The sequence below is a fragment of the Talpa occidentalis genome, unplaced genomic scaffold (genome assembly GCF_014898055.3).
Source record: "Talpa occidentalis isolate TD23 unplaced genomic scaffold, MPIMG_talOcc4v2.1 talOcc4.10, whole genome shotgun sequence".
Classification (NCBI taxonomy): Eukaryota; Metazoa; Chordata; class Mammalia; order Eulipotyphla; family Talpidae; genus Talpa; species Talpa occidentalis.
In genome coordinates, this window is record NW_023600993.1 from 38685918 (window position 1) to 38710692 (window position 24775).

Here is a 24775-nt window from a genome sequence, read left to right on the forward strand (position 1 = left end):
TCTTAAGCTTAAGAGTCTTTCCAAAGGGTCAGGGATATTTGCCTTAATTTGAAAAGCTTCTCAGATACAGGTTTAACACTAGTTTTCTTTCTCCACAACCTCTTTTCCTCACGCCATCACCTCAACACCCTTATATGCCTCACTTCAGAGAGCTAGAGCATCTGTTGGGTCCCACTACCATGAATTTCTGCCCTCTAGCAAAGCAAAAATCACCAGTTTACAGTCATACTATTCCACTAAATATGATGAAAAAACTATTATTTTAGATGGTTTCTCAGAAACAATACCAAACGTGATTTTATTCACAATGTAGCCAGGCTCTTATGATGGAAAAGACATTTTTTATAGGGAAATCTATGAATATGACAGCAGCAATAAACAGCTGAAAATAATCTATGAGGCGTTTGCAAATTACCCCTTATGAGCTGTAGTGGTTGTGAAAGATAATTTGTGGTTCTCACAGAATACCCTGCAAATTGGGTCTTTCATCTGCAATGTTTTTTACAGTTAAAACATTTCATTTCTCGTATTAACAAATGATAACTCTGCATTTGTTCATCTAAACAATTTGATTTATGTATTTTTTTCTGTTCTGAGAGGCTGTTGATGTTTCAGGGTAATTATTTTCATTGCCAATTGCTGTTTGTGGTGACTGTAGGCAAAAGATAGGAATCTGAATATATGCATGCATCATTTTAATCATTTCTTTAAACACTACTCATAAAGCAGAAATCCATTTGCCTGAGTTATCATCTGTACTTAGAAATCTAATAGGACATGGGTGTTGACGAATGAGGATGCTCGCCAAGTTCAGGGTTTTCTGCGGTGTATTGAAAGCTCTCTCATGTAATCACTGTGGGCAGGGGGTCAGGGTTGACCTGAAGTGTCACCAAATCTCTGGCAGAGCAGCGTGCACTTGCAGTCTTAAATCACAGCCGTGAGAAGAAGCATGCGTTATTGGCCAGAGTCATTCCCAGCTTATGTAATATCTGTTCAAACTATCTCCCAGGGTCGTTTCCAGGATGACATGACGAATGCTCATGAGAACACCTCTCACCATGCATGGTATGCAGTGCAAACTCTGGAAACGTTAGGGGAAACAGGGACGACATATAAAAAGATCTTCTCAATTTCCTCTCTTACATTGCTTTTTTGGCCAGGACTCACAGTCCAGGAGAAGGGAAAGAAAGAATTTTTCACCTAGAAAATAACTAGTCCTTAGATGGGAGACCAGCCTTGCCCACTGAAGTAATACGGCATCTTAAAAAGGAGGTACCAGGGCCTGGAATGAAGGCCATACAAACCAGCTTTCACTAGGGTCTTTTAGATCTTAAAATGCATGTGAAATTTCCAATCTTCTTTTCAGCATATATAAGTTTATTTTAATATTCAGGTTGGGGTAGGGGGATTACCATCAAAGCTTAAGCTTCTTTCCCCAGAAAAATCATGTAGCAAAATTGCTGCTCTAAAAAGGGGGCAGATCTTTAGCCTGGGATGGGGGTAGTTGGGGGGAATGCAGAGGCCTACACAAGTAAAGAAGAGCTGTGGCAGCTATAGATGGCCTCTGTGTGGATTTGGGGTTCTCCGTATGTGTATTTACAAGATGGGCTCTGGTAGGTTCCTCTGGGTCTCCACTGCTGGGAAAGGCACAGGCCACATCAGACAGGGAGACAAAGCACCCCTGCATTTCTGGACCTCCCATTCACATTCCAGCTTAGGGAAGGGACTACTGATTTAGGATCGCAACCAGTTTTTACATGGCCTAAAGGAGTGAATGTAGAGCCAGTACCCTGAATGGCAAATGTGTTTTATCCTTTGAACCAATTCCAATTGATTAGTTCTGGTTGCCTACAGTGCTGTCTTAAGAAGGCATGTGTGGTTCATGGGGGCTCAGCTGGGAGGAGAGCTGGGATTGATTAGCGATGTCTGTCAAGGCCTCTGGAGAGACAGCTTGCCCTGTATTTGCTATTCACTGCTTTTAACAACTCTTTAACTCCTCTCTGTAAAATGATTTTAATACTAATAGGTGACTAAATATGTGGTGGCTCATCATGAGAGAGAGCAGGTAGATTCCACTTTAAGAAAACCTAGCATGAGAAAATGCAAATTTATAAATGCGTAAATCTGGAGCCAATTATTGCCATTATAGAAAGATTCCATGAAAGGTTCCTTTAAATAGCGAGCTCCCCTACTGCATTAAAATGATGATTCAATTTACAAAAATTCACTTTGCATGCAAGTCTTCAGGACCGTGTCTGCAGAGTAAAACAAGCCACACCTGATTTTTTCAAACCACCGCCTAAATAATGTTCAGGATGGCTGCTGCTGCATATCTCGAGTCTCTTGGTAATTCCTGCTCTCTTCAGGCTTCCTTCTTACTTCCTATCCCAGAGTGTTGAGTAGACAATCTGGGTGGTGGTCAACAGCTGCTGGCTTCCACCCTGCCACGGCTGCGTTTCATTAGTGGGTAAACTGATTGCTCCGAGTATGTTTATGTGTGGGTGTGGCTGTACAGGCCCGTGACTCTGTGCACTATGTATGGAGATACAGAGCCACACAAGCCATTATCTCGCTCTCAGCCCACCCTAAATTCATTCCTGCTGTGAGAGTTATAAATGGAAGGCTGCAATCGCCTGGTGGATATGGCCTTTTGGTAGTATCTGCCCTGAATTCCGGCTCCCCATCCTCATTGTGTTTGTTTATATGTTATTTACCTTTGCATCAGAAAACTTCCCCAGACTCTGGGTCTGAGTCCCATTATCCAGACATGGAACCCTCCTCTTCCTCTGTGGCCTAGAAAGCCCCAAATGGTTTTCTGATTTAGAAAATTAAATATAATCTGACTCTTGTGGCAAGCTCCGAAATTCCCAACCAACAGACGCTCCCATTAAATATATAACATACACAACATCTAAAAGTATCACCGATCTAGCATGAATTTGAATTATAGAGGCATTCAGTGCCCCACGGGTAAGATCACCAGTCTCTTCCCAGGCACTCAAAATCGGGCAGTTTTCCAGTGGACCATAAAGCTCCCAGGAATGCTGACTGGCACGTGTGTTTGAGTTTCTGTTGCTCTGTAAAAGCAACTTAATTCAAGAAAAGTACCTGAAAGACATGGCATCTTCCCCCACATAGAAAAGTTGTAATAACTTCTCAGGCACAGAGCACAAGTATCTCTATTTCATCTATGGTATTTTAAGAGTCTCAACATGAATTTCTTCCCAGGAATATTTTTTTAAAGACTCATCTTTTGTTTTTGTTCTTTTTCATCTCGCAGAAAGCACAATGAGGCAGTGACAGTGAACTTCAGCTGTACTCGGGCATGCTCTTCTGCCCTGAAATGATTATTCCTATTTTAGATGAAAGATCTCAGGCTGGTGAACTGTCAAATAGATTTTTCCCTTTTGTCTTTGCTGGTTCACTGGGTAGAGCCAGGGGTCCTCTGTGGCCCTGGGCTGTAAGGGCTGCATAGGTGCAGCCATAAATGGTGGAGGCCAGCATCATTAGACACACGACCCCACACACGACCCCCGTAATGACAACAGTGGCCACAGCATGACGAAGGTTGGCCGGCCTCGGTTTGGGTTTGAGCTGACATTCCGAGTGACTGTCAGGGAGCCCTGGGACAGCCTGGGGGGAGGAGCCTGGTTGTAGGCCCCCCGAGGACTCCAGGTTTGGGGAAGCAAAAGGGCAGGGCTGGTACAGCTCGTGAGGGATTTGAAGGAGGTCCTTTCCCGTCCAGGAATCTGGTGACACGCAGATGACACCGTCCATTACTCCCCCTTGAAAAGACAAAAGCAGCAGATGATAACAGAGCCAGATACAACTGAGTTCCCAAACCCTCAGCCTGCAAACACACAGGCAGATGGAATTTATAAAGCACCTTATTTTTTTTTTCTGGAGTCAAAGAACTTAACAACCATATTTTATGATTTTAGAATTTTTAAATTGGCTCAATGCAAAAAATGCCACACACAAAATTGGCAATTATGTATGACCAAGCATTCATTAGAAGTCAGGTTACCTTTACCTTATAAATGCTGGGGGGGAAACAATGCAAAAGCTGATGAGACGGGGCACTGGAGGCCAACCTGAGGTGCTGTTGCCAACAACTTTCCTGCCACTCACAACCCTAATGAACCCCACCAGACAATAAATCTATTGTGCCTGATTCCCACTGGAAATCTAAACTAAACTAAAAAAAAAACACACACACAACAACAACAACAAGTGTCCACTGTTGCGATGTTATGTGCTAATTACAAAAACCTTATGTGTCTATGAACACTTCAGTGAAGCCAAATGGGGAGGTGGAATGGTCTTTTGAGTGTTGTGTGTGTCTGAAGATTTGACAAGTGATATTATAGTTTGTGGGATTAAGTACAATTAATGTGTCTCCTCAGGCCTCTAAACATTTACTACTTCAAGTACCAAACTTTCCAATGAGCTATTAGACCCCGTTTCCATTCTCTATAAGGTGATTGATTTCTTCAGGTATGTAGACGACTGCTGTTTGGGGTGGAGGGGTCAGGAGGGAAGTGAATACCTAATAAATCTTTTCTAGAAAGAGCACTGAGATAGTAGAATCTATTCTGGTTTAGTTTGACCACTAACTTCAAGCAAATAAACAAAAAATGTTTTGCCATACAAGCATCATATTTTCTTCTGACTTGACATTTAACAAAACTCTTAGATAAGTCCTCACAACTCCACTGTAATGAGTCATTCTTGTCCAAAATCTCCCAGGTCAGGGCCTCCCTGGTGGTGCATGGGGTTAAGTCTCAGCATGATGAAGCTATCTGCACCTGCTGTAGCATGAGTTCTATCCCCGGCCAGGGAGGTGACCCACATGGTGCAGCAGAACTCTCCTGTCTCGCCCACTGCTCCCTTCAGCAATGTATTTCAGTTAATCCACCCTTTCTGTTCCCCACTCTGTCTCTGGTGAATCCTATCACCCTCTGGACCTCTGGCCTGTACCCCAGTTCTTCTATGCATAAATAAATAAACTTGAAACACACACACACACACAGAAGAAATAGATGGATGCACCAAAATCCAAACCAGCCCTCCTTGATCCTAGTTTCACTCACTACATTTGCTATCTCCCTCTATGTCCTCCTCTTTGGAACATTCTGAAGTCAGTGGAGTTCACACATGATCCTCAATAAAGCCCTTGACAAGATCCTCCCACTCCCATGACCTGTAACTTAGGTAACCCCTGCTGCCGAAAACACCACCCCCCGAGACAATTGTGGATCCTGGCACTATTCTTAGCCAAGTTAGATTGGAGATCCTTTGTATATACCATAGAATTATGAAATTATATCAAGATAGCACTTGAGCATTTTATAAATAGTCTCAGATTCATTCTATCTGAGCCTTCTAAACCAAGGCCTACATGACCCTATTAGTAGATGGGACCATTTTGCATTCTCCAAGGGCACCCCTGGGTTAGTGGATATGGTTCAGTTCAACCCACACCCTTTTCCTGCCACTAGTTGAAACTGAGTCACCTATTTCCACAGTTTCTTTGGGCCCCTCCTGGTGCTGGCTTCTTAATACATCCCCAGAAGCAAGAATCTCAGTAAAACAGAAGGAGGAATTTGTCTCCTTTACTGAGATGTGTGAGACCAAAAGTACAGTGTGGCTGCTCTGGATGAATCCAAGTCGACAGTGGGCTGTGCTGTGACTAAAGACCCCTGTCTCATGGAAACACATCATATCTCTGCCTGTGGGGTTGTTGTTAAGGCAAAAATACAGAAATGCAGCATGGGGCCTTGAGCAGAAGGCAACCCAGACAACGAGGACTGAGGCTTCTGCCAGGGGAAGAAATTCTGCCTGCCATGGAAAGGGCATCACCATCAGCCTACTTGTACCCAGACTGGGTTGGTTCACCCAAATGCTGCATCATTTTTCTCCTATCCCAAGCTTCCTGCTGCTTAATATTAGGGTGAGAAGCATGGCCTCAGGACCCAGAGCAAAGGAAATACACAGGCTAGAGGCTGGGGCCTGGTGGGGGCCTGGCTCCATGGCCTCCAGTACAGCCTCATCCTCAGTTAGAATTCACCTCCCACCTCTCTACCACAGTCTCTGCAGCCATGACCCGGGAGGCAAATCTGCTGATGACTGCCTGAGGATCCCACTCCCTCTGGCTTCATGGAAGCTGACAACACAAGATGCTCCAGCTTGCCCAGCACTTATTTCTCCCCATTGGCCAGTAGTTGTTCTTAACTGCTGTCTTAGAAGAAATTGATTTCAAATCTTGAGTCTCACCATTACTGAGCTGTGTGACCCTGAGCAAATTACTTGACCATTCTGTGCCTTTGCTTTCTCATCTGGAAAGTGGGAGAAGGGGATAATAATGAAATTCACCTCAAAAGATTTCCCTGAGGAGCAGTTGGATAAAGTATGTCAAGTATTTAGCACAATGCCTAAGCAGAGTAAATGTTTAATACCCTTAGATATTAGCATAGATGATTTGTTTACATATGAACAGAGAGAGGACTAGTAGTTACCAAATTAATTGCATGTTTTGTGGAGGAGACGTTATCAGGTCCTCACCAAAGCACAATTTTCCCACAGGAAGGCTAAATGTCTCCACCCTCTGTGGTCAGACAGAGGCCACCTGACTGAGTCGGCCAGCGGAACCAATGAACACCACTTCAGGCCACAAAACCACCTGCTTGATCCCCCACGCATTTTATTGCCATTTGGTGTGACCTTAGAGTTCATATGTTAAGGATTTTTTCTAAATTAGGTCTTGGCAAATATCAGATCCCTTATTTCCTTTATTCAATACATCAAGTAGATTGTCTCCACATTTCACAACCATCAGTTTTTTCTAGTTACATTGGGACACTGAGGAATTGTTATCCCAAGCCAGTGTTACCTTTCTCCTGAAAAACACTACTGCCTATGTACACCAGCTCTGCCGGGCGGGCATGTGGGCTGTGTCTGGGGATGTGAGATCAGAAGGGCCCTATGAACTCCCTGACTCGACTCTTCCACCTGGTGACATCGAGAGCCTGTGAGGCGCATTCATCAGCAAGAGGAAGCTCCAGCCCTGTGTTGATTCTAGTGTCTTGATATGAGAACTAGTTTTGTCAAGAAATGTTCTTTTTTTCCTTAAAAAAAAAAAAGATTTATTTTATTTATGCATCCAAGAACTGGGGTACAGGCCGGAGGTGGAGGGGTGAGAGGATTCACCAAAGACAGGATTCACCAGACTGACTGAAATACACTGCTGAGGGGAGCAGTGAGTGAGACAGGAGAGGTCTGCTGTGCCATGTGGGTAGCTCCCTGCCCGGGGATCGAACTTGTGCTGCAGTGGCTGCAGATAGCTTGATAGTGCTGAGACTTAACCCCTTGTGCCATCAGGGAGACCCAAGAAATGTTCTAGTTTGATGAAAACTGTCTTTCTGTGATGATGTGGCTTACACTTGCCATTTAGTCTGGAACACATTTGCTACCTCACCTCTAGATGCCAACAGTTTTACTTGCAACCTCTGTAAGAAAGACTTGCCATATTATGTCTCCAGTTGAAGGTCAACTCAAACATGAGCTGGTTGGGGGTAATACTATTTGCTCTTGTATTGTTGAGTTCAATACTGTATATTTGAATTCACTGGTACTTTGACCCACTTCCTTCTATGTAATTGCTGAGACCATCCAGTCCCACTGCCTCCCTAATTCATGTTGGTAGTTCTGACATCTCCCTGAGTTATATGCTCAGTCACACTTCCACCAACTCAATAGCGCCCCCTGGGATTATAGTGAGTACCTCACACCTGAAACACCCAGAATTAAACCCTTGGCTTCTGCACCTCCCACAAGTATTCACCCACTTCCCTCATCACCCAGTCTGCCCCTTATCAGCTACTGGCATCACCATTTATCTGGTTCTTCCTGCAAAACCAAGCAAAATTGCATTTCCCTTCAATAACTCTATTTTCTTCATGTCCAACTCCGACCAACCAGCACTTTCTGTCAGATTGATGTTCCACATCAGCCCCGAGTAGATCACTTCTCACCACCCAGTTTGGGCCACTAGCATCCCCTCCCCAGGTGACTAAAATCACATTCTCCCTCATTCTCCTGCTCCTGCAGCCTTCGTTCTGCTCTCCCTGGAGTCACCAGAGTGACCTTTTAATCTGATTATTTTGTTCCCCTGACTGAAATTCTTCCAGAGATTTCCATCTTACCTAAAATCAAATTTGAGCATCTCAGCCTGCACTGCCTGTTCTGGCATGACCTGGCCCCGAGTACTTGTGTTGCCTTATCCTTGCTCTCTGGTTCCCTTTCTCTGTTCTGGCCACTTGTTTATCTCTTTTTTGTCCCTCGGTCAAACGTATCTTACTCCCTGGTCAGGCCCTTGACATGCTGTCTTTTCCCCCAATTCTCTCTCCTCATTGTTCACTTTCTGCTCACCCATGTCACTTTCATGGAGAAGCCCTTCCCTGCCCATCCTCTCTAAAGCAGACCCTCGCCCCCACCCTCTCCCCTTCTTCTAGCATTAATTTTTATCGGAGAATGAATAGTTGTTATCTTGTTTAATCTGTTTCTACTATCAGAATGTAACCTCTGTGATGGCAGAGATTGTTTCTGTTACTGATTTTTGCTCAGTGCCTAGAACCATAAGTGGCACTCAAATATAGAAATGAAGGAATGAATGATGCCTGAAAGTCAGGAGGAAAGAAGTGCTGTGATATAGAAAATAGAAAACAGGCCCAAGATTCAGAAGCCAATCTGTCCTGTCTGTGCTTCTACTCTATGACCTTGGATATATCATTAAGCCTCTCTGGGCCTCTGTTTCCCATTGATAAGTGGCTGGCATTAAGTTAGAAAGGGTTGGAAAACTTTTCTGTAAAGGACCAGATAGTAAATATTTTAAGCTTTGCCATACAGTCTGTTTCAGCTTTTCAACTTTACCCTTATAGCAAAAAAGCAGCCACAGACAAGACATAATAAATGGACGTGGTAAGTTCCAATGAAAATTTATTTACAAAACCAGCAGGCGGGCCAGATTTCGCTGTTGGGCTGGTTTACTGAACCTAGGGTGATTTTCAGGGCCCCTCATTTTTCAGATTCTAGGATCTCTTGCTTTGTTTTTGATACCTGATTAAAGAAATAGCATGTGACTTTAGAGAGGAGGAAATATTGCATTCAATTTCAGTGACAGTGGTATTTGCTAAAACAGACAGGGATAGCTGTCAAAAGGATAGAAGCAGACAAAGAGTAGGAAAGGTCCCCAGGAGAGATAGCCATGCCCTGCTTCCATCTCACTGAAAATTGGCACTTGGTGCCACTTTGAAGTTCAGAGGCTATTGGGTAGCAATTGAATTCCCCTCCTCCTTAAGGGTCTATAGATAACTTGTTGTTTTTTGTTAATTAAAAAGGCGGGAAGTTATCTCTATGAATCATATTTGTAGATGAATTTAAAAACCTGAATTTAAACACCCCCAAATGACTCACTTGCCTCTTGCCATACCATGAAATGACATCAATGTGAAAAAGCTTACCCCGGTCCCTGCACACTCCCCAGCATTCCTTCTAATACAGAGAACAGATGCAGTCTATCCTAGACTGGTAAGACACAGATGGCAGTTTCCAAATAGACATTACTGACCTTTATAGATAAATTTCTCCAGCCAGAGTTTAAGACCGAGCAAGTGGCAATTGCATTTCCAGAGGTTGTCCTTGAGAAATAAAAGCCTCACCCTGGGCATGGATTCTAGGAGGGCTCGATCAACCTGCTGAAGCTGGTTTTGCTGAACTGCAAATACAGTTAGGTTCTTCCAGGGTCCTCCCAGGGATGTGGGAAGGTGACTTAGGTTGTTTGATGACAGATCAAGCTCCTTTAATTGTGGGAGGGAATGGAAAACTCTACTTTCCAGGGAATGCAAGGAGTTCTGGGTTAGGTTTAAGACCTGCAGCTGCCGAAGTCCATGGAACACTCCAGGAGCCAGATGTGAGAGGGAGTTGTTGTACAAGTTCAAGGTGGTGAGCTGTGGCACTGACCTAAATGCAAACGCAGGAAGTTGGTGTATCTGGTTATCTTGTAAGAGCAGCGTTTGTGTCTGAGGAGGCAGGTCAGAAGGGATTTCAACCAGGCCCTGCCGGCTGCAGTCCACAGACCTGGATGACAAGTGACAGTGGCATCTCTCTGGGCAGCCACACGCCACCTGGAGCAGGAAAATCCCACTTGCGAGCAGGAGCATTTCCCCTGTGACAAACAGGAAGAGATCAGGATAAGAGTCACTCTGTACATGATGCTTGTATTTGTTCCCCGTTGGGTCCACTGGTATTGTGATTTGGAGCCAACCTCTCTCTCTGCAACCCAGAAGAGTTTCCATTATTCACCATCGTAGGTAGAACCGGCTGAACTGGGTGCATCTCTAGTGTCAATAAATAAGGCAAACTCTGCCAACTATGGTCAGAAGCCCTAGAAAAGATGCTTTCTCAGTAGAAGACAAGATTGAAGGATATCAGATAGAAAGGTGAAAAAAATCTTTTTGGAGACATGTGCCCTTTGTAGGGTGTGGCAGAATTATCTGGGCTGAAAGTTTAGAAGTGTGATGCTAAGTTCAGTGAGTCGCATGGGTTAAAGTATGCTTAAGATCAGTGCTGTCCAACAGATCTCTCTGTGGTGGCGAAAATATTCTATGCCCTGTATCTGCTGTTCACTAATGTAGCCATCATCTCTGTGTGGCTCCAGGTTTCACCCAGGGATGTGGGAAGGTGACTTAGGTTGTTTTGATGACAGATCAAGCTCCTTCCGTTGCGGGAGGGAATGGAAAACTCTACTTTCCAGGGAATGCAAGGAGTTCTGGGTTAGGTTTAAGAGCTGCAATGGGATCTGCAATGACCCTGAAATGGGACAGTTGCACAAAGGAACTGAATTTTCATTTGCCCCTAATTTTAATTCATTTTAAATTAAATAGTTATATGGTGCTTGTGGTTACCCTGTTGGGTAGAACAGGTGTGAAGCATTCCTACATATTGAGGTCCATCGTTACAGGTGTAGTGGTCCCATGAGTGATGATTATCTCTACTCCTATTTTTTTGAGAGATTTCAGAAACATAGAAAAGACCTATTAATAATATAATAAATTTCAATGCCCACATGCCTATAACAAAATTAAGTTTATCATTCATAGTTTGTTGTCTCTTTCATCTCTTTGTTCTTTTAACTCAGAAAGACAAGGTATTACTAGTACAGTTGCACTCCTTTGAGTAGCACCCAAGTCACATTTTCTGCCACAAACTCTTCTCCCCTGTCCCATTACTGAAAGATCCCTCTAGGCCTTTTAAAATCAACACAATAATAACAACTCTAACAACCATGTATTTGAGCCAGACACCAATCTAAGTGCCACATACTTAATATACATATTAATCAATGGGCATATTAATTAACCTTCATGTTACTTTATTAAATCCTTATAGCTTTATAAGTCTAGTTCTATTATCACCATTTTAAAAGTGAGGAAACTGAGGCACAGGGAAGCTAAACCATTTGCCTAAGGTCACACAGGTAATAAGCAGTGGAGTGATGATTTTAACTTAGGCAGTCTGCTTCCAGAATCTCTCACGGTTCTTACCTGCTTAATGACTGTTAAGCATACATACCATACATACCATACTATTTATGCATACATACCATACTATTCTTAGTGTTTTTTTTTAAAGTAATTAAATATAAGCATAAGCATGTTTTATTTCACAGTCTACTGTAATCACTCAAAACTGATGTAGCCATAGGGATATGAGGAGAGCCCATTTATTCCTTTGAAGGGCTGTAGAATATTCCGAGGGGAGACCATGCAAGATAGGTTAGCCTCTCTCTCGCTGGCATTTGAATTGTTGCAGTTTCCCTGCGTTACAAATGATGCGGCAAAAAACATCCCTGCCCAGACTTCCCTGACCCTATGGAGATGTGGGATAGAGTCTCCAGAATCAATAAGAGCCTCCGGCAGGGCACAGGGAAGATGCTGAGTTTATATTTACACACTGCTGAACCCTTTTCTAGAGTAGTTAGCTCACTCCCTTCTTTTTTCCTGAGACTTGAATTTCCAAATGTGGCAAACATCTGTCAAGGACATTTTGTTAAATTGGAAGAGGAATTCACAAGGCCACACAAATAATAGTTTCGGACTCTAGATAGTTATTCAGTCATAAAGAAAGCTCTTAAAAGAGTTTCTTTGTGTGTTTGTTTGTTTGTTTGGGGCTGTAACTAAGGAAATTTACAGTGTGACTGTCAAGTGCACTGGAGCCTGTTTTCCTGGGTCCCTTGAATTCTCTGCGGCTGTGAACAGTGCTTTATAACTATAAGAAAGATGTTGGAGAGCCTTCTGAGGGAGATTCTGCTCAGATTATTTAGCTGAAGAGATGGAAAACATCATATTCCCCTCCCTCTTCCAAAATATGTAAGAGCAGAGCCTGTTTTCCTTTTTATAATTTTGCAAACAACCTAAGTGACTTTTTTAAAAGCCGCAATGTCTCACCATCAGAGATGAGGTGACACCCTGTACTTTTAACTGTGTCTTAAGCATTAATTAGCTGCAGGAAATCAAATCTTAAATCTCAAAATACATTTTCCACAGAATCCACTAATCTATTAATGAAAGACTTGTTTTTCTGAGACTATTAGCTAGTTTGTTCATTCTTTCTTTGCTCCCACTACCGAACCCCCAAGGGGAATGATCTATGAGCTCCAGCTTGAAGTACTGTGTTTCTATAAAATGACCTGCGATATGCTAACTGCATATCTCCATCCTGGCTGGGTAAATTTGCGCCTACCCCCACCCCTGCATCCCACATGGCACAGACAGAAATGCCCCTGCCAGAGTCACTCCTACATCTGTTTAGTCTTCTGAGAATAACAACTTGAAAATAGGACCCCACATATACCCATTTTGAGATATATCACACAATCACATCTCATCTTTCATGACGGCATCACCACAGGCCTGCGCACTGAAGCGGCAGCTACCTTTACTTACTCGCAGAGCAGCAAATGGAGGGCATGGCAAGGTCGGTGCCCAGCTTTTCATTCACTTTCTCTGAATCCTGCTTGTGCTTTTCTTCAATTCAGAAAACAGTCGCTGCTTTCAGGAGACCAATTATTTAAGCAGTCCTTCCTCCGTCCCCATCTGGCTGGGATTGTTTTCTATAAGAGGCTCTTTTGATTGTGCCCCCTCTTCTTTCTTAACATATCGGCCTTCCCAAGATCATCTCTGCCGTCCCCATTCAGAGGACGAGTCACAGAAAGAATGTTTGTCAAACCTCAGTGAACAGCTGTAGCATTCAAACATGACCCCGATGGCTCAGTCTTTTTGATTATTTAATCTGCTTGAAGTCCCAGGCACCAAAATAAAACTGCCTTCTTAATCCGGCCGTGGCTTCTGAATTCTGTTGACTTATTAACCATGCCGTGTCAACCCGCATCGGGTTGGGGGTGCTGCACATGCATCTTGGTCCAGGGGTCTAGCACCAGAGCCAGTAGAGCATGTAATATGAGGACAAATTGGCCTGCTGGAGGCTGACACAGTTTCCACAATGTGCTCATTTGGTCACCGAAGGCTTATTCAGCCAACATCCGTGGGGATTAGCTGTGTTGACAGGGTCTTGATGCTCTGAAATTCATAGCCATGGTTTCCTTTAGTGGACATCACAACCTCTTCTCCCTGGTGCCACAAATACTTCTCAGCTGCTTCCTTGTTTCTCCCCGGCTCCCTCTCCACCCCCCGTTGAATTGACCTTTCGGTGTGCGTGACTTTGGAAATACTTCTCCATCTTTCATCGTTTCCCTGATGCTGAAGTTTGGCCCCTTCCTCATTTTTCACATATAAAGCTCTAAAGCCGCCCCTGTGAGCATCAGGCGTCAATGAACTGTGACTGTTCTCTAATTGAAGCTGTTGGGAACTTTCCCACCAGGGATTGGAACGTTTCTTTTTGCAAATCCCCTGCCATTTTCTGAGGTAGGGTTTCAATGCCTGGAGCTGCCCCTCCACACACCAAAATGTTCCACATGCCCACAGCGACTGCATCTAAGGATAAAACCATGCTTTCCTTAAGGCGCCATGTCGTGGAACCCCTGGTCCCAGGCAGCACGAAAGAGCAGGCGAGTGTGGGCTTTGGAATCAGATGGCACGCAGTCTCGCCATTCACCAGCCCTATGTTTCCGAGTAAGTGGCTTGCCCAGGGGAAGCCTCATGTCTTCTCTACCATGGGGATAACTGTCATGCTTGCTCCGTAAGATTGGTCTGAGGATTAGTAAATAAAGCAACACATGGCATGGCACGTAGGGTCTTACTTAGTAAGTGTCTCAATTACCTGTGGGAATGCCTTCCAGGACTGCCGAGCTGCTGGCTCTCAAACAGCAACCTTGACTTGATAGGCAGGAGGGAGGTCTGACAAAAGACATGGAAGCCTGGCCTTTCACACCACTACAGTGTGCAGAGGGAAGAGGCTCCTTGTGAATGAAGCTGAAAAATCAGATTGTAGGAACTCTCCGGTGGCGCAGTAGGTTGAGCAGTGCCCTGTGAAGCTGTCTGCAGCCTCTGCAATGCGGGTTCAATTCCCGGCCGGCCAGGGAGATTCCCATATGGCGTGGCAGACCTCGCCTGCCTCGCCCGCTGCTCCCCTCAGCACTGTCTTTGGTCCATCTGCCTGTTCTGCTCCCCGCTCTGTCTCTGGTGAATTCTCTCACCCTCCCAAGCCTCTGACCTGTGCCCCAGTTCTTGTATAAATAAATAAAACTTTAAAAAAAATAGATTGTGAGTATCTCAACCTGCTTTTGGGCAGCCCTTTCCCCCTTTGGCCATGCCCCTTCAGTCTGCCTGAACTGATAAACCAAGAAGAGCATCTGTGTAGTAAACCCCAAAAAGAATGGAGTGTGCAGCCCCTGTACCCCATTTAAGCCAGGAATACCCTACCTTTCCTCTTAATTGTTTTTCCATGGACTCTGCCAGGCTGGATCTCTTCCTGGGTGTACTGTCTCTAAATGAACTTTGCTTTGCTTTGCCCAGATGTGGCTTTGAGTTCTTTCATGACCATAGTCAAGAACCAAGGACCCCGAAACCTGGTAACAGGTCAGGTAGTACATATTTAGGTGTCCAAGGCTATACTGTCACTACTCAACTCTGATATAGCACAAAGCCAGCCACAAACAAACTCTGAATAATGGGGCTTGCCTGAATGCCATTAAAAATCTATTTACAGGGCCTCCCCGGTGGCGCAGCGGTTGAGCGCTGGGTTGCGAAGCTGCCCACAGCCTCCTCGGCGCCGGTTCGATCCCCGGCTGCTCCCCGGCCCCGGAGGAGGATCCCACATGGTGCGCAGACCTCTCCTGCCACCCGCTGCTCCCCTCAGCAGTGTGCTTCGGTCCTTCTGCCTGTTCTGCTCCTCGCTCTGGCTCTGGTGAATTCTCTCACCCTCCCGCGCTTCTGACTATACCCAGTGCATGTATAAACAAAACAAACAAACAAATATAATAAATAAATAAATAAAAACATGCCTCTATAAAAAAAAAAAAAAAAAATATATTTACAAAAACAAGTGGAGGACTGGATTGGCCCACAGGCCAGCTTTCAAAACCTGCTCTACCCACCCCATTCTCTAGCCATTTCTGTCACTGTCACCTGGGCCCTCCTCACCTCCCGCAACTGTCAGCCACCCAAACTCATACTGTCCAGTCTGACATATCCACCACCATGTCCTCTCATTTGTAAATTGAGGGGACTAGGAAGGATGATCTTTGAGACCCTCGTGTGTCTAAAACCTCGTCATTCTGATCAGAATGCTTGAGTGGACTTGAGAGTTCATTACTTACAGACTTCAGAGGGACTTGGACAGTCAAACAATTTGAGTGTCTCTTTGGGGTAGCAGAACTACTTAGCTTTGTCCTGCAGGATCCAATGAGGGTCCAGAGCTCATGGACTTAGGTCTGAAAATGTTGAGTCTATAGACAGCACAGCTGATGCAGGAGGCCAGGACAGCACCTGGGAAGCTACCTATAGGCAAGGGCACATGGCTGTGTTCCTGGACAGACCACAGACTCTGAACCTCAGCTTCCCCATCTGTAGATGCAGACAGTGTACCTCATAGGACATGGAAGCACAGATTGGATGCAGCAAGCAATTGAAAGTGAAGTAGCCTATGAGCAGTATGTATTCTTGGGCTGGCTGCTCCCTAGGCATATCCAGAGAACACCCACAGCTGATAGGTTTCGGAGCAGTGGCTTATTGCCCAAAGGGCCTTTGGTTCTATTGTGCTCCTGCTGCCTCTGACTTGTGACAAAAACATGGGCAGAGCACCCCAGAAGTGGAAGAGTCCAGGAGTGGAAAGCTCCCAGATGGAAGGACCTTTGCTGCAAGTCTGAGTGATCTATTCCATTTGACCTCGACCCGAGAACAAAGGGACGTGTGTGCTCTGCATTCTAATGCCTGCAGCACCTTCTCTCCCTCCCCCCTCGTCCCAGATCCCAGAAGTGCAAGATAACTGTGCATGAAGAGTAGCCAGGGCAGATGCCAGTGTCAGCCAGCCATGCCTCTCCCTAGAGGGAAGCCTCCACTCTGAGGGCCCCAGGCACCAAGATCCCTGCTCAAAAGTCCTGTCTCCTACACAGTATCTGCTTCTGGTCCACCCTCAGAATAATACTGATACTACTTCACACTGAGATTTCCAGAATTTCCTAGTTTATGCATATTGCCTAGGTGCTTTTCCCATTTTATTTTAGAATATTTACTAATATAAAGTGTTATATTGAACATTCCCCATCCCTCCAAAAAAAAAAAAAAAGACTCAACATTTAAAATTGATGTCTTGAAATCCAGCAAATAAATAATAATTTTTTTCTCCCAGGTAATATAATTTTTTTTAAAGCATAAGTTATGGCTAAGCGTGGGAGGATAGTCATAATGAATTGTTAGGTTAAACAAGGCAATATGAATAGGAATGTATATTGTATAACCTCATTTATGTTGGGAAAAAGTCAAAGATGGAAGGATTAGCCTTTTAGTGCGTTAGTTGGCGTAACCCTGAATAAGTGGGGAAAGGCAGCTACCGAACTGATAATTCTGATTACCCAGGGGGTTAGGAGTAATTTAAGAAGAAAAAAGGAAAATCAACTTTTTCTCTATATACCTTTGCATATCGAACTTGCTACAACAAACATGCATAACATCTGTAATTTAAGCGGAGAGATAACTTTTGATAAGTAGCAAGTAATAGGGACTAATACTTCATTTATTGGAATATTTGAGATGGCTTCTGCTTTAGTGACAGGAGGCTGCTTAGTGTAAACACAGCATCTCCAGAGCTCACCTTCCACTCCATGAGGATTAGCCCCAAAGATAACATCTGTTTTCTCTGCCAAGTGATCTGCACATGTGACTGGGCCTTAAAGTGCATTGGTACATTTCTTCCATTTTAATGTTTGCTTTGGGGCTATCATGGGAAAGTCCACCCTCTTCCCCATCAGTGGGCCCCCATCCAAGTCAGGTGCTACAGTATCTGATGTGGGGGGAGGCACCCAGGGAGGATGCCCTGGGCACCACAAATCCACACAGAAATTTCACTTAATTGATTATGGAGGAAATTTGGCATTTGGAAAATATCCCCCCTAGGAATCATGGATGATCCAAATGGCACCCAGTTATGAAATTCATAAAGTTACTTTTAAAACCTCACCATTATTTCCTTTCTTCCCCCCTTTCTTCCTTCCTTTCTTTTCTCTTTCTCTTATCCTTTTCAATTTGGTCTTGTAAAGCATAGCCAGAGCACTAGGAATATGGTTAAAAATGGCAAATGTGTATCACTTCTTTCATGCTTACAATGGGTCAGATTTTGCTAATGGTTTGTATCAGGTAAAACAATGTAACTGCTATAACACATAACCTCCCAAATCTCTATTTTATCACAATCTTAGATAAGTTACTCTTATCACAGTCTAATTCAGGTTGAAGGGGGGGGGGCAAACTTCATTATGTCGTTCAAGAACCCTGGCTTCTTCAACCTTGGTTCTCAGAGTCCTCAATACCACTTGGCTGATGGGACAAGAAGATGAGGATCAGACATGGGCCAGGCTGGAGATGGTACTTATCACTGCCATTTACGTTTCTTTGGCCAGAATTAAATCACTAACCCTAATAATTATCAACAAGGGAAACTGAGAAATGTAGTTTGGGTGTGTGCCTTGGAAAAAGAGTTGTTGTTGGAGAGCATTAGCAGAATCTGCCTCCACATTTTATTTTTTTCACTCTTTTTTAAAAAGATTTATTTATTTATGCATACAAGAACAGAGTTGCCGGGGGTGAGAGGACTCATTAGAGAGTGTGGAACAGAACAGGCAGACTGAAATATACTGCTGAGGGGAGCAGTGGGTGAGACAGGAGAGGTCTGCTGACCATGTGTGCTAGCTTCCTGGCTGGGGATCGAACTCGTGCTGCAGAGGCTGTGGATAGCTTCACAGTGCTGTGCTTAACCCCTTGCATCACGAGGGAGGCCCTGCCTCCACATTTTATTTGCATTAAAGGTGACACTAATATATAAGTTTAAGATGATCTTTTTTTATTTCTTTCCATAGTTTTTATGGCATCACCTACTATGTTTATTAAATAAATGTTGAATGTTGAATAAATGAATGAGAGAAAATTTAGTCACAGAGAAGTGATTTGTGCAACATCTCCCATGCCAGGTACAGCATTCAGAGAATCTAGTTGTATGTATCTTATGTCCTAAGTTGTATTTTTATTTCATTTTTATTGAAGAAACATTGGTTTATATCATGATATATGTTTCAGGTGCCTAACTTTCTATTTTGACATCTGTTTGTACCACTAGACAAAAGTCTAGTTTTCATCCACCATCTTATAACTGACCCCTTCTACTTGATTCACTCACCCATGGCCCCTGCCCCTCTGGTAACCACAAATCTGTTCTTGTCTAAGAGTTTGTTTTTGTTTTGTGTATTCACATGCTTTGTTTCTTTATCTTCCACATATGAGTGAAATCATAGGCTATTTGTCTTTCTCCATCTGACTTACTTAGCATAATATCCTCAAGATCCATCCACACTGTTGAAATGGCAAGATTTCATCTTTGTTTTTGAATAACTGAGCAGCATCCCGTTGTGTATCTGCACCACATCTTCATCCATCCATCCGTCGATAGGCATCTAGATTGTTTCCATATCTTGGCTGTTATAAACAATGCTACAGTGAACAAAGGAGTGCATATATCTTTTCAGAATAATGTTTTCATCCTCTTCAGATAAATACCCAGGAGTGGAATCACTGATCATGTGGTATTTCTAGCCCTAATTTTTTGAGGACCCTTCATACTGTTTCCCATAGTGGCTTCACCAGTTTACATTCCCATCAACAATGTACAAGGATTCCTTCCTCCCTACATCCTCACATCCTCACTTGTTGTTTTTTATACTTTTGTGTGAGGTGATAACTCATTGTGGTTTTGATTGGCATTTCCCTGGTAATAGTGATGATGAACATCTTTTCATGTGCCCATTGGCCATCCATGTGTCTTCTTTGGAGAAATGTCTATTCAGATCCTCTGCTCATTTTTTTCGTTTTTGGGTTGGGTTCTTCGTTTTTGTTACCATGGAGTTGTATGAGTTCTTTTTATATATAGGCTATGAACGCCTTGTCATATGTATGATGTGAACATATCTTCTGCATTCAGTAGATTGCATTTTCTTTTTGATGATGGTTTCTTTCACTATACAAAAGCTTATTAATTTGGTATAGTCCCATTTTGTTTATTTTTGCTTTTGTTTCCCTTGCTGATGGAGTCAAATCCCCAAAGAACTCTTTAAGGATTATGTCAAGGAGCTTATCATCTATGTTTTCTTCTGTGTATTTCATGGTTTGATTTTAATTTTGGGGTATGGTGTAAGATAATGGTCTAGTTTCATACTTTTCCAGATGGCCGTTCAATTGTGTCTGCACCATTTATCAAAGAGACTTTCTTAAGGTCTTTTTATCCCATATAATCCATTATTTTAGACAGGAAGATACAATTTAGTTCTCTGAAAGTTCTAGCTAACTCAGAAGATAACTGTTTCCTTTTGAACCATTCAGTGGAGAATCAAGGCCACCTTGTGTGAAAGCAAGACAGAAAGAAGGACATCTGTATCTCCTCAATCTTCCTTGACTTTTGGCAAAATTCAGGTTCAAGAACTTCCTAATGCCATCTCATTTACTTCATATGACTCTGTAGAATTTAAACTCCCTTTACTTGGTCTTGAGAGGTCTGATAAAATTAGTGGAGTAGTTGATTGAAATAAAATTAGTGGAGTGGTGGATAGAAAATGTGAGCCTCTAATCTCCCTAAAGCTAAGAGTAAACAGTGGCCACTTGTCCATGGAGCCCAGGTCTGAGCTGGGTGCTATGGGAACTAAGAACGACCCATCATGCTGGTTCCTGACCTTCAAAGAGCTCACCAGAAACTCCTATGTATTGCATCACTGTCAGTGTTGACTGTCTTGTCATCTTGTTACCGCCAAGAGAAGACGGTACATGATTTTGTTTGATGCTGATACTGTCCAACTCTTCTCCCGAACCAAGCCACAGAACCAGAACCTTGCTGAGGGACTTGAATGGAGGCAGAGGCAGGCATACGTGCTTTTGTTGTTGTCACTGGTCCACATTGTGCTGTCAGGGTTAGAGGAACTGCAGGCTTCCCATTCCAAGTCCTCCCAACCTCAGCCTTCTAGCACTTGGTTTGCTTGCAACCAAGACGTATGTGAAGATAAAGATGCATTTCAGATAAATATGATTAAAGGTAATTAGTGAGCTCATGCAGCTGGTGGAATAAACATAGACAGATGTTAGTTGATATAAAGTAATGAAAGAAACAAAGGGATCAAGAAACATGGCAGCTTGGGAAGCCTGGCCAAGGCCTCACACTGACACGTTGTTTCACTTACATCTTTTGATTGGCTGCATTTGTCCCTGCCCCAAGAATATAAATTGGAATCAAATTCATGTTCATGTTTGATTGTTTACTCATGTTACACATAAAATGAGCATTTTGTACAGTTCTTCTTGGTGAATTTTTATTTGCTTTTGTGCTTTTATTATAACATGATAGTCCAGTTTCTAGAACAGTTGACAATGTGTTTTTCATATTTTTAAGTTATAGCTTTGTGTGATGCAAGAATCAACCTGTGCTTTGCTTTAAGATTTGCTCTATGTTAGCTTTTTGATATCTGTCACTTGAAAATATCCTGGAAAACAATGTCTCAGGCAGGAATCCTTTTCAATATGTCAGTTTTCATTTGTCCAACCATTTCCTTTTAGAATGGTGTCCCTGTTAAGGGCATGGAATCTGGAGTGAAACCATATGGGTTCAAAAGCCACCGCCCACATTTACAGGCCCTGTGACCTTGAAGAGGTGATTTCGACCTCTCTGACCCTCAATTCTATCAGGTGTACAAAGGAACCCAAGTGACAGATTTGTGGGAAAGGGTATAAGTAATTTTTGTATATAACAATCTGAGCAAAAATTACCTTTGCGTATAGCAATATATATTAGTGTCTGCTCTGTTACTGTGTCTGAATGACATGTATTGATAAGGCACTAAGGCAACATCTACTTGCACCGTTTGGATGTGCAAATGTGTTTGGAACAAAACAACTCAGTTACATGCAAAGGAGCATTTTGCTTGTGTGGCAAAAGTTCACTATATTTTCATATTTTAAAGCATCCATATGTATTTGTATTTGCCTAGAACCAGTTACAGTCTAACTTGTGTTCCACATATCTCTGCTTGTCATCAAAATAATTCCACAAACAAAAGAAGGTTGGTTGCCGGTGCCACATGACTATAATCTTCATGTGGGACTTTTGCTAGCAAAATAAAGGTCCTGAGTTGATCTGGATGCCATCCAGCTGTGTAATGGGCAATTTCCCATTCTGAAGCAATGGCACTGTCTCATCCTTTCAGTTAATCCAAAGAGCCCACTTTCGATCACCTACTATGTGCTAGTGCTGTTTTTACAGGTGCCTGACCAATCTTTCCTCCAGTTAGCCCATTATTGGCTGGTAGGCGGCCCTTTTCCCCATCCTGGCGTAATTAGAGAGAGCATGTAGTCATTTCCCCAGGGCTGTTTAGCTTTCATCATGAAGCATGACTATCAGAGTTTCGAGGTTGATAGGAGTGGAAACATTTGTGTTCAACAAGCAGGCTCCTTCATGTGTTGTCAACATTTCATTTGTGAATCTAATGAGGGCCAAGGAGAAAATAAACTCAGTGTACTGCTTTCCACTTCTACAGCTGATGTTTATATGTTTCGCTCCATGGCCCCAAGTTGCTCCTACCACAAAGGCATTTGGAGATGCAGCTGTGCGATGCTGCTGTGTGCGATGAAGACCTAAGATGGTTAAATCTGCCTGAGAATGGGCAGTGTAGGTGTTTACTTCAGAAACACTTGCATATGTCTCTTTATTGGTGCTTTTACTGTCTTTTGAAGGCAACTGCTCCCTCCTATAAAGAAGAGTGTACTAGGGGGATGCTCATTCTTAACTCCTATCTTATCGCCTCAGATGGAGAGCTCTCTGAAAGTCTGATGTAGATTCTGTTGTGTGTGATTTCTTTATTAAGATGGCATCTTTTGAGTATTCCTTACACAGAAAACTCTATTTGGGGATATTACACACATGAAATCACTCCAAGGAGCCCCTAAGTCCAGCAAGGAGATAACCACACAAATAGATGACAAGCAGCAACTCTGAAAATTGCTAAGAGAGGAGGTACACGATACTCTAAGAGACTGCAGTCAGGAGACTTTGGTCCTGGGAGCTTGGGGCAAACATCCCGAGGGATGTTCTAGTCAGGCTGCAACCTTAGGGATGGACTGGAATGTACAGCAAGGAGAGGAAGAGACAAGAGCCGTTCTAGGAAAAAACATGGCATGGATATGGCTGAGAGGCAAGAGAGATGGCATGGTGCCCTGGGAGCTACTGAGACACATGCATGGCTACTGCATAGAGAGCGAAGGGGAGCTCAGGCAAGCAGACACAGGAGAAGAGAAGCTGGTTGTTGACCTCCTCCACCCACCTCCCCATCTTCCACTATAATTATGTTCATATTGAAAAGCTTTATCTGTCTCTCACATGCATTCCTTTGCAAGAATATTGCTCGGGGTTAGGACCCTGTAATGTACTTGGGGTGCTGGCGCTGCACAGTGGTGTCCTTGGGCAGCTCCACCATCTACCATCTCTAGAGAAGGGTATTTGGCTTCCTCTCTGTACTTCCTTGGAAGAGGAGGAGAGGAACATTTACAAAATCTCAGTACTCGTTCAGCAAATTCTGAGATTTTACTTACACGTTGCCGCCGTGGCTAACCCATTTTGCGCTTGCCTGGGGGGCGGCAGAATGGAGGTGTCCTCCTCCTGACACAGGTGCTTGAGTCCTGAGGAGTCAACGGTCAGCCCCACTGGGCTTCTGAGGCCATGTTGGTAGAACAGAACTTTCCCTGCTGTGCATTTGTGTTTGTGTTAGTGTGAATGTGATACCAGCAGACCAAGCAAGTAAGTGCTTGCATGCCACAGTTACCTGCTTTGTCGCCCAGGCTGCCTCCCCCACGGTCCTGTGGAGGCCTTTCCAGCCCAATGCTTGAGGCAGAAAACTATGGCCAACTGCAAACACAATCCTAGTTGCTGATCCTGACATTTGTAAATCTGACTAATCAGTATGGAATACAAAGGAAAGTGACATTTTGCTGAGAGAGACCTTGGCTCATATCCTAAGAAGCTATTGACTGAACCCACCTACCTCCTAACTCCAACATCTTAATATAAACTTGATGTTTTCTCCTTATCTTCATAAACACAGTAGATTTTTATAATAATAATAATAATAATAATAATAATAATAATAATAATAATATCCTGACAAGTCAACAGTCAGCCCCGCTGAAGCTCTGAGGCCATGTTGGTAGAACAGAACTTTCTTTCCTGTACATTGCTCATAAGCGGTGAGCATTCGCAAGAAGTAGTAATTAATTTTGTATTTTTAAAGATGATCTTAAAATTTGAGGCACAAAATTTTAGGGTGGGCAGATTAAAAAAGGAGTTAAGTTGTTGTCTGTGCATTTGCACAGGAAATCCATGGCTTACGGTAGAAATATGATCAAAAAAGTCAGGAGATGGCCCCGGCATTGCATCTTCCAGTCAGGGTACATGGACAGCCCCCTTAAAGGCCCTGTGACTGCCAAGGGTTTGCTGGGATGGTGGATCAGCCATGAGTCTCAGAAGGGTTATCTCACTGATGCTGTCCCCATGCATGTCCCTAGATTTAGGTAAATAAAGTGTCCAATCTGAACAAGTCAATTCAAAAGGGTAACAAATGTCAGGCAGCAACTTGGTACCAAGAAGACACTGAATCTATTTCCTCCATTTCTTTCTCTGCTTCTGTCCTATTTGGAGTGATGGGGCACTGTTAATCAGAAGCTTGTTCTTTGTTTAGTTCCTCCTCTGTCTAGAAATCAATTGCACTGACTGCCACAGTAAGCCCCTGACTGCTCAGGCCAGTTGAGATGTCTACAACTCAGAAAACTCCAAAAGTCACAGACATGGACACTCCGCCTACAGGCAATCATGTAATTCCTCCGCCATTCCATGACTTTCTATATTTTTACTGATAAAAAAAAAACTGAATCTTGGTAAGGTGGAGTCACTGCATAGGTTGAGGTGAAGTCTGTAAAAGCAGTGGAGCTGGACTTGAACCCACATTGGCCTGTCTTTAGAG

General features: G+C 43.5%; 2 protein-coding genes across 2 annotated transcripts in view; one reads left to right on the forward strand and one right to left on the reverse strand.

Annotated features, from left to right (window-relative positions):
- The window catches only part of CACNA2D3 (calcium voltage-gated channel auxiliary subunit alpha2delta 3), an 807400-nt gene that overhangs the window by 672309 nt on the left and 110316 nt on the right, over positions 1–24775 (forward strand).
- Positions 3326–10355, reverse strand: LRTM1 (leucine rich repeats and transmembrane domains 1). The gene is made up of 2 exons (XM_037501532.1): positions 9629–10355; positions 3326–3785 (listed from the first exon to the last, which is right to left on the reverse strand). The coding sequence occupies exons 1-2, from the start codon at positions 10353–10355 to the stop codon at positions 3373–3375; spliced, it is 1140 nt and encodes a 379-aa protein (XP_037357429.1). The 3' UTR covers positions 3326–3372.

Bases quoted from the DNA above. Each gene is read 5' to 3' on its own strand.
- LRTM1 (XM_037501532.1), bottom strand. From the start codon at position 10,355: ATGGAAACTCTTCTGGGTTGCAGAGAGAGAGGTTGGCTCCAAATCACA. The intron at 3,786-9,628 runs GTCAGTAATGTC...TGTCTTTTCAAG, and splicing joins GGAGAAATTTATCTATAAAG to GGGGAGTAATGGACGGTGTC.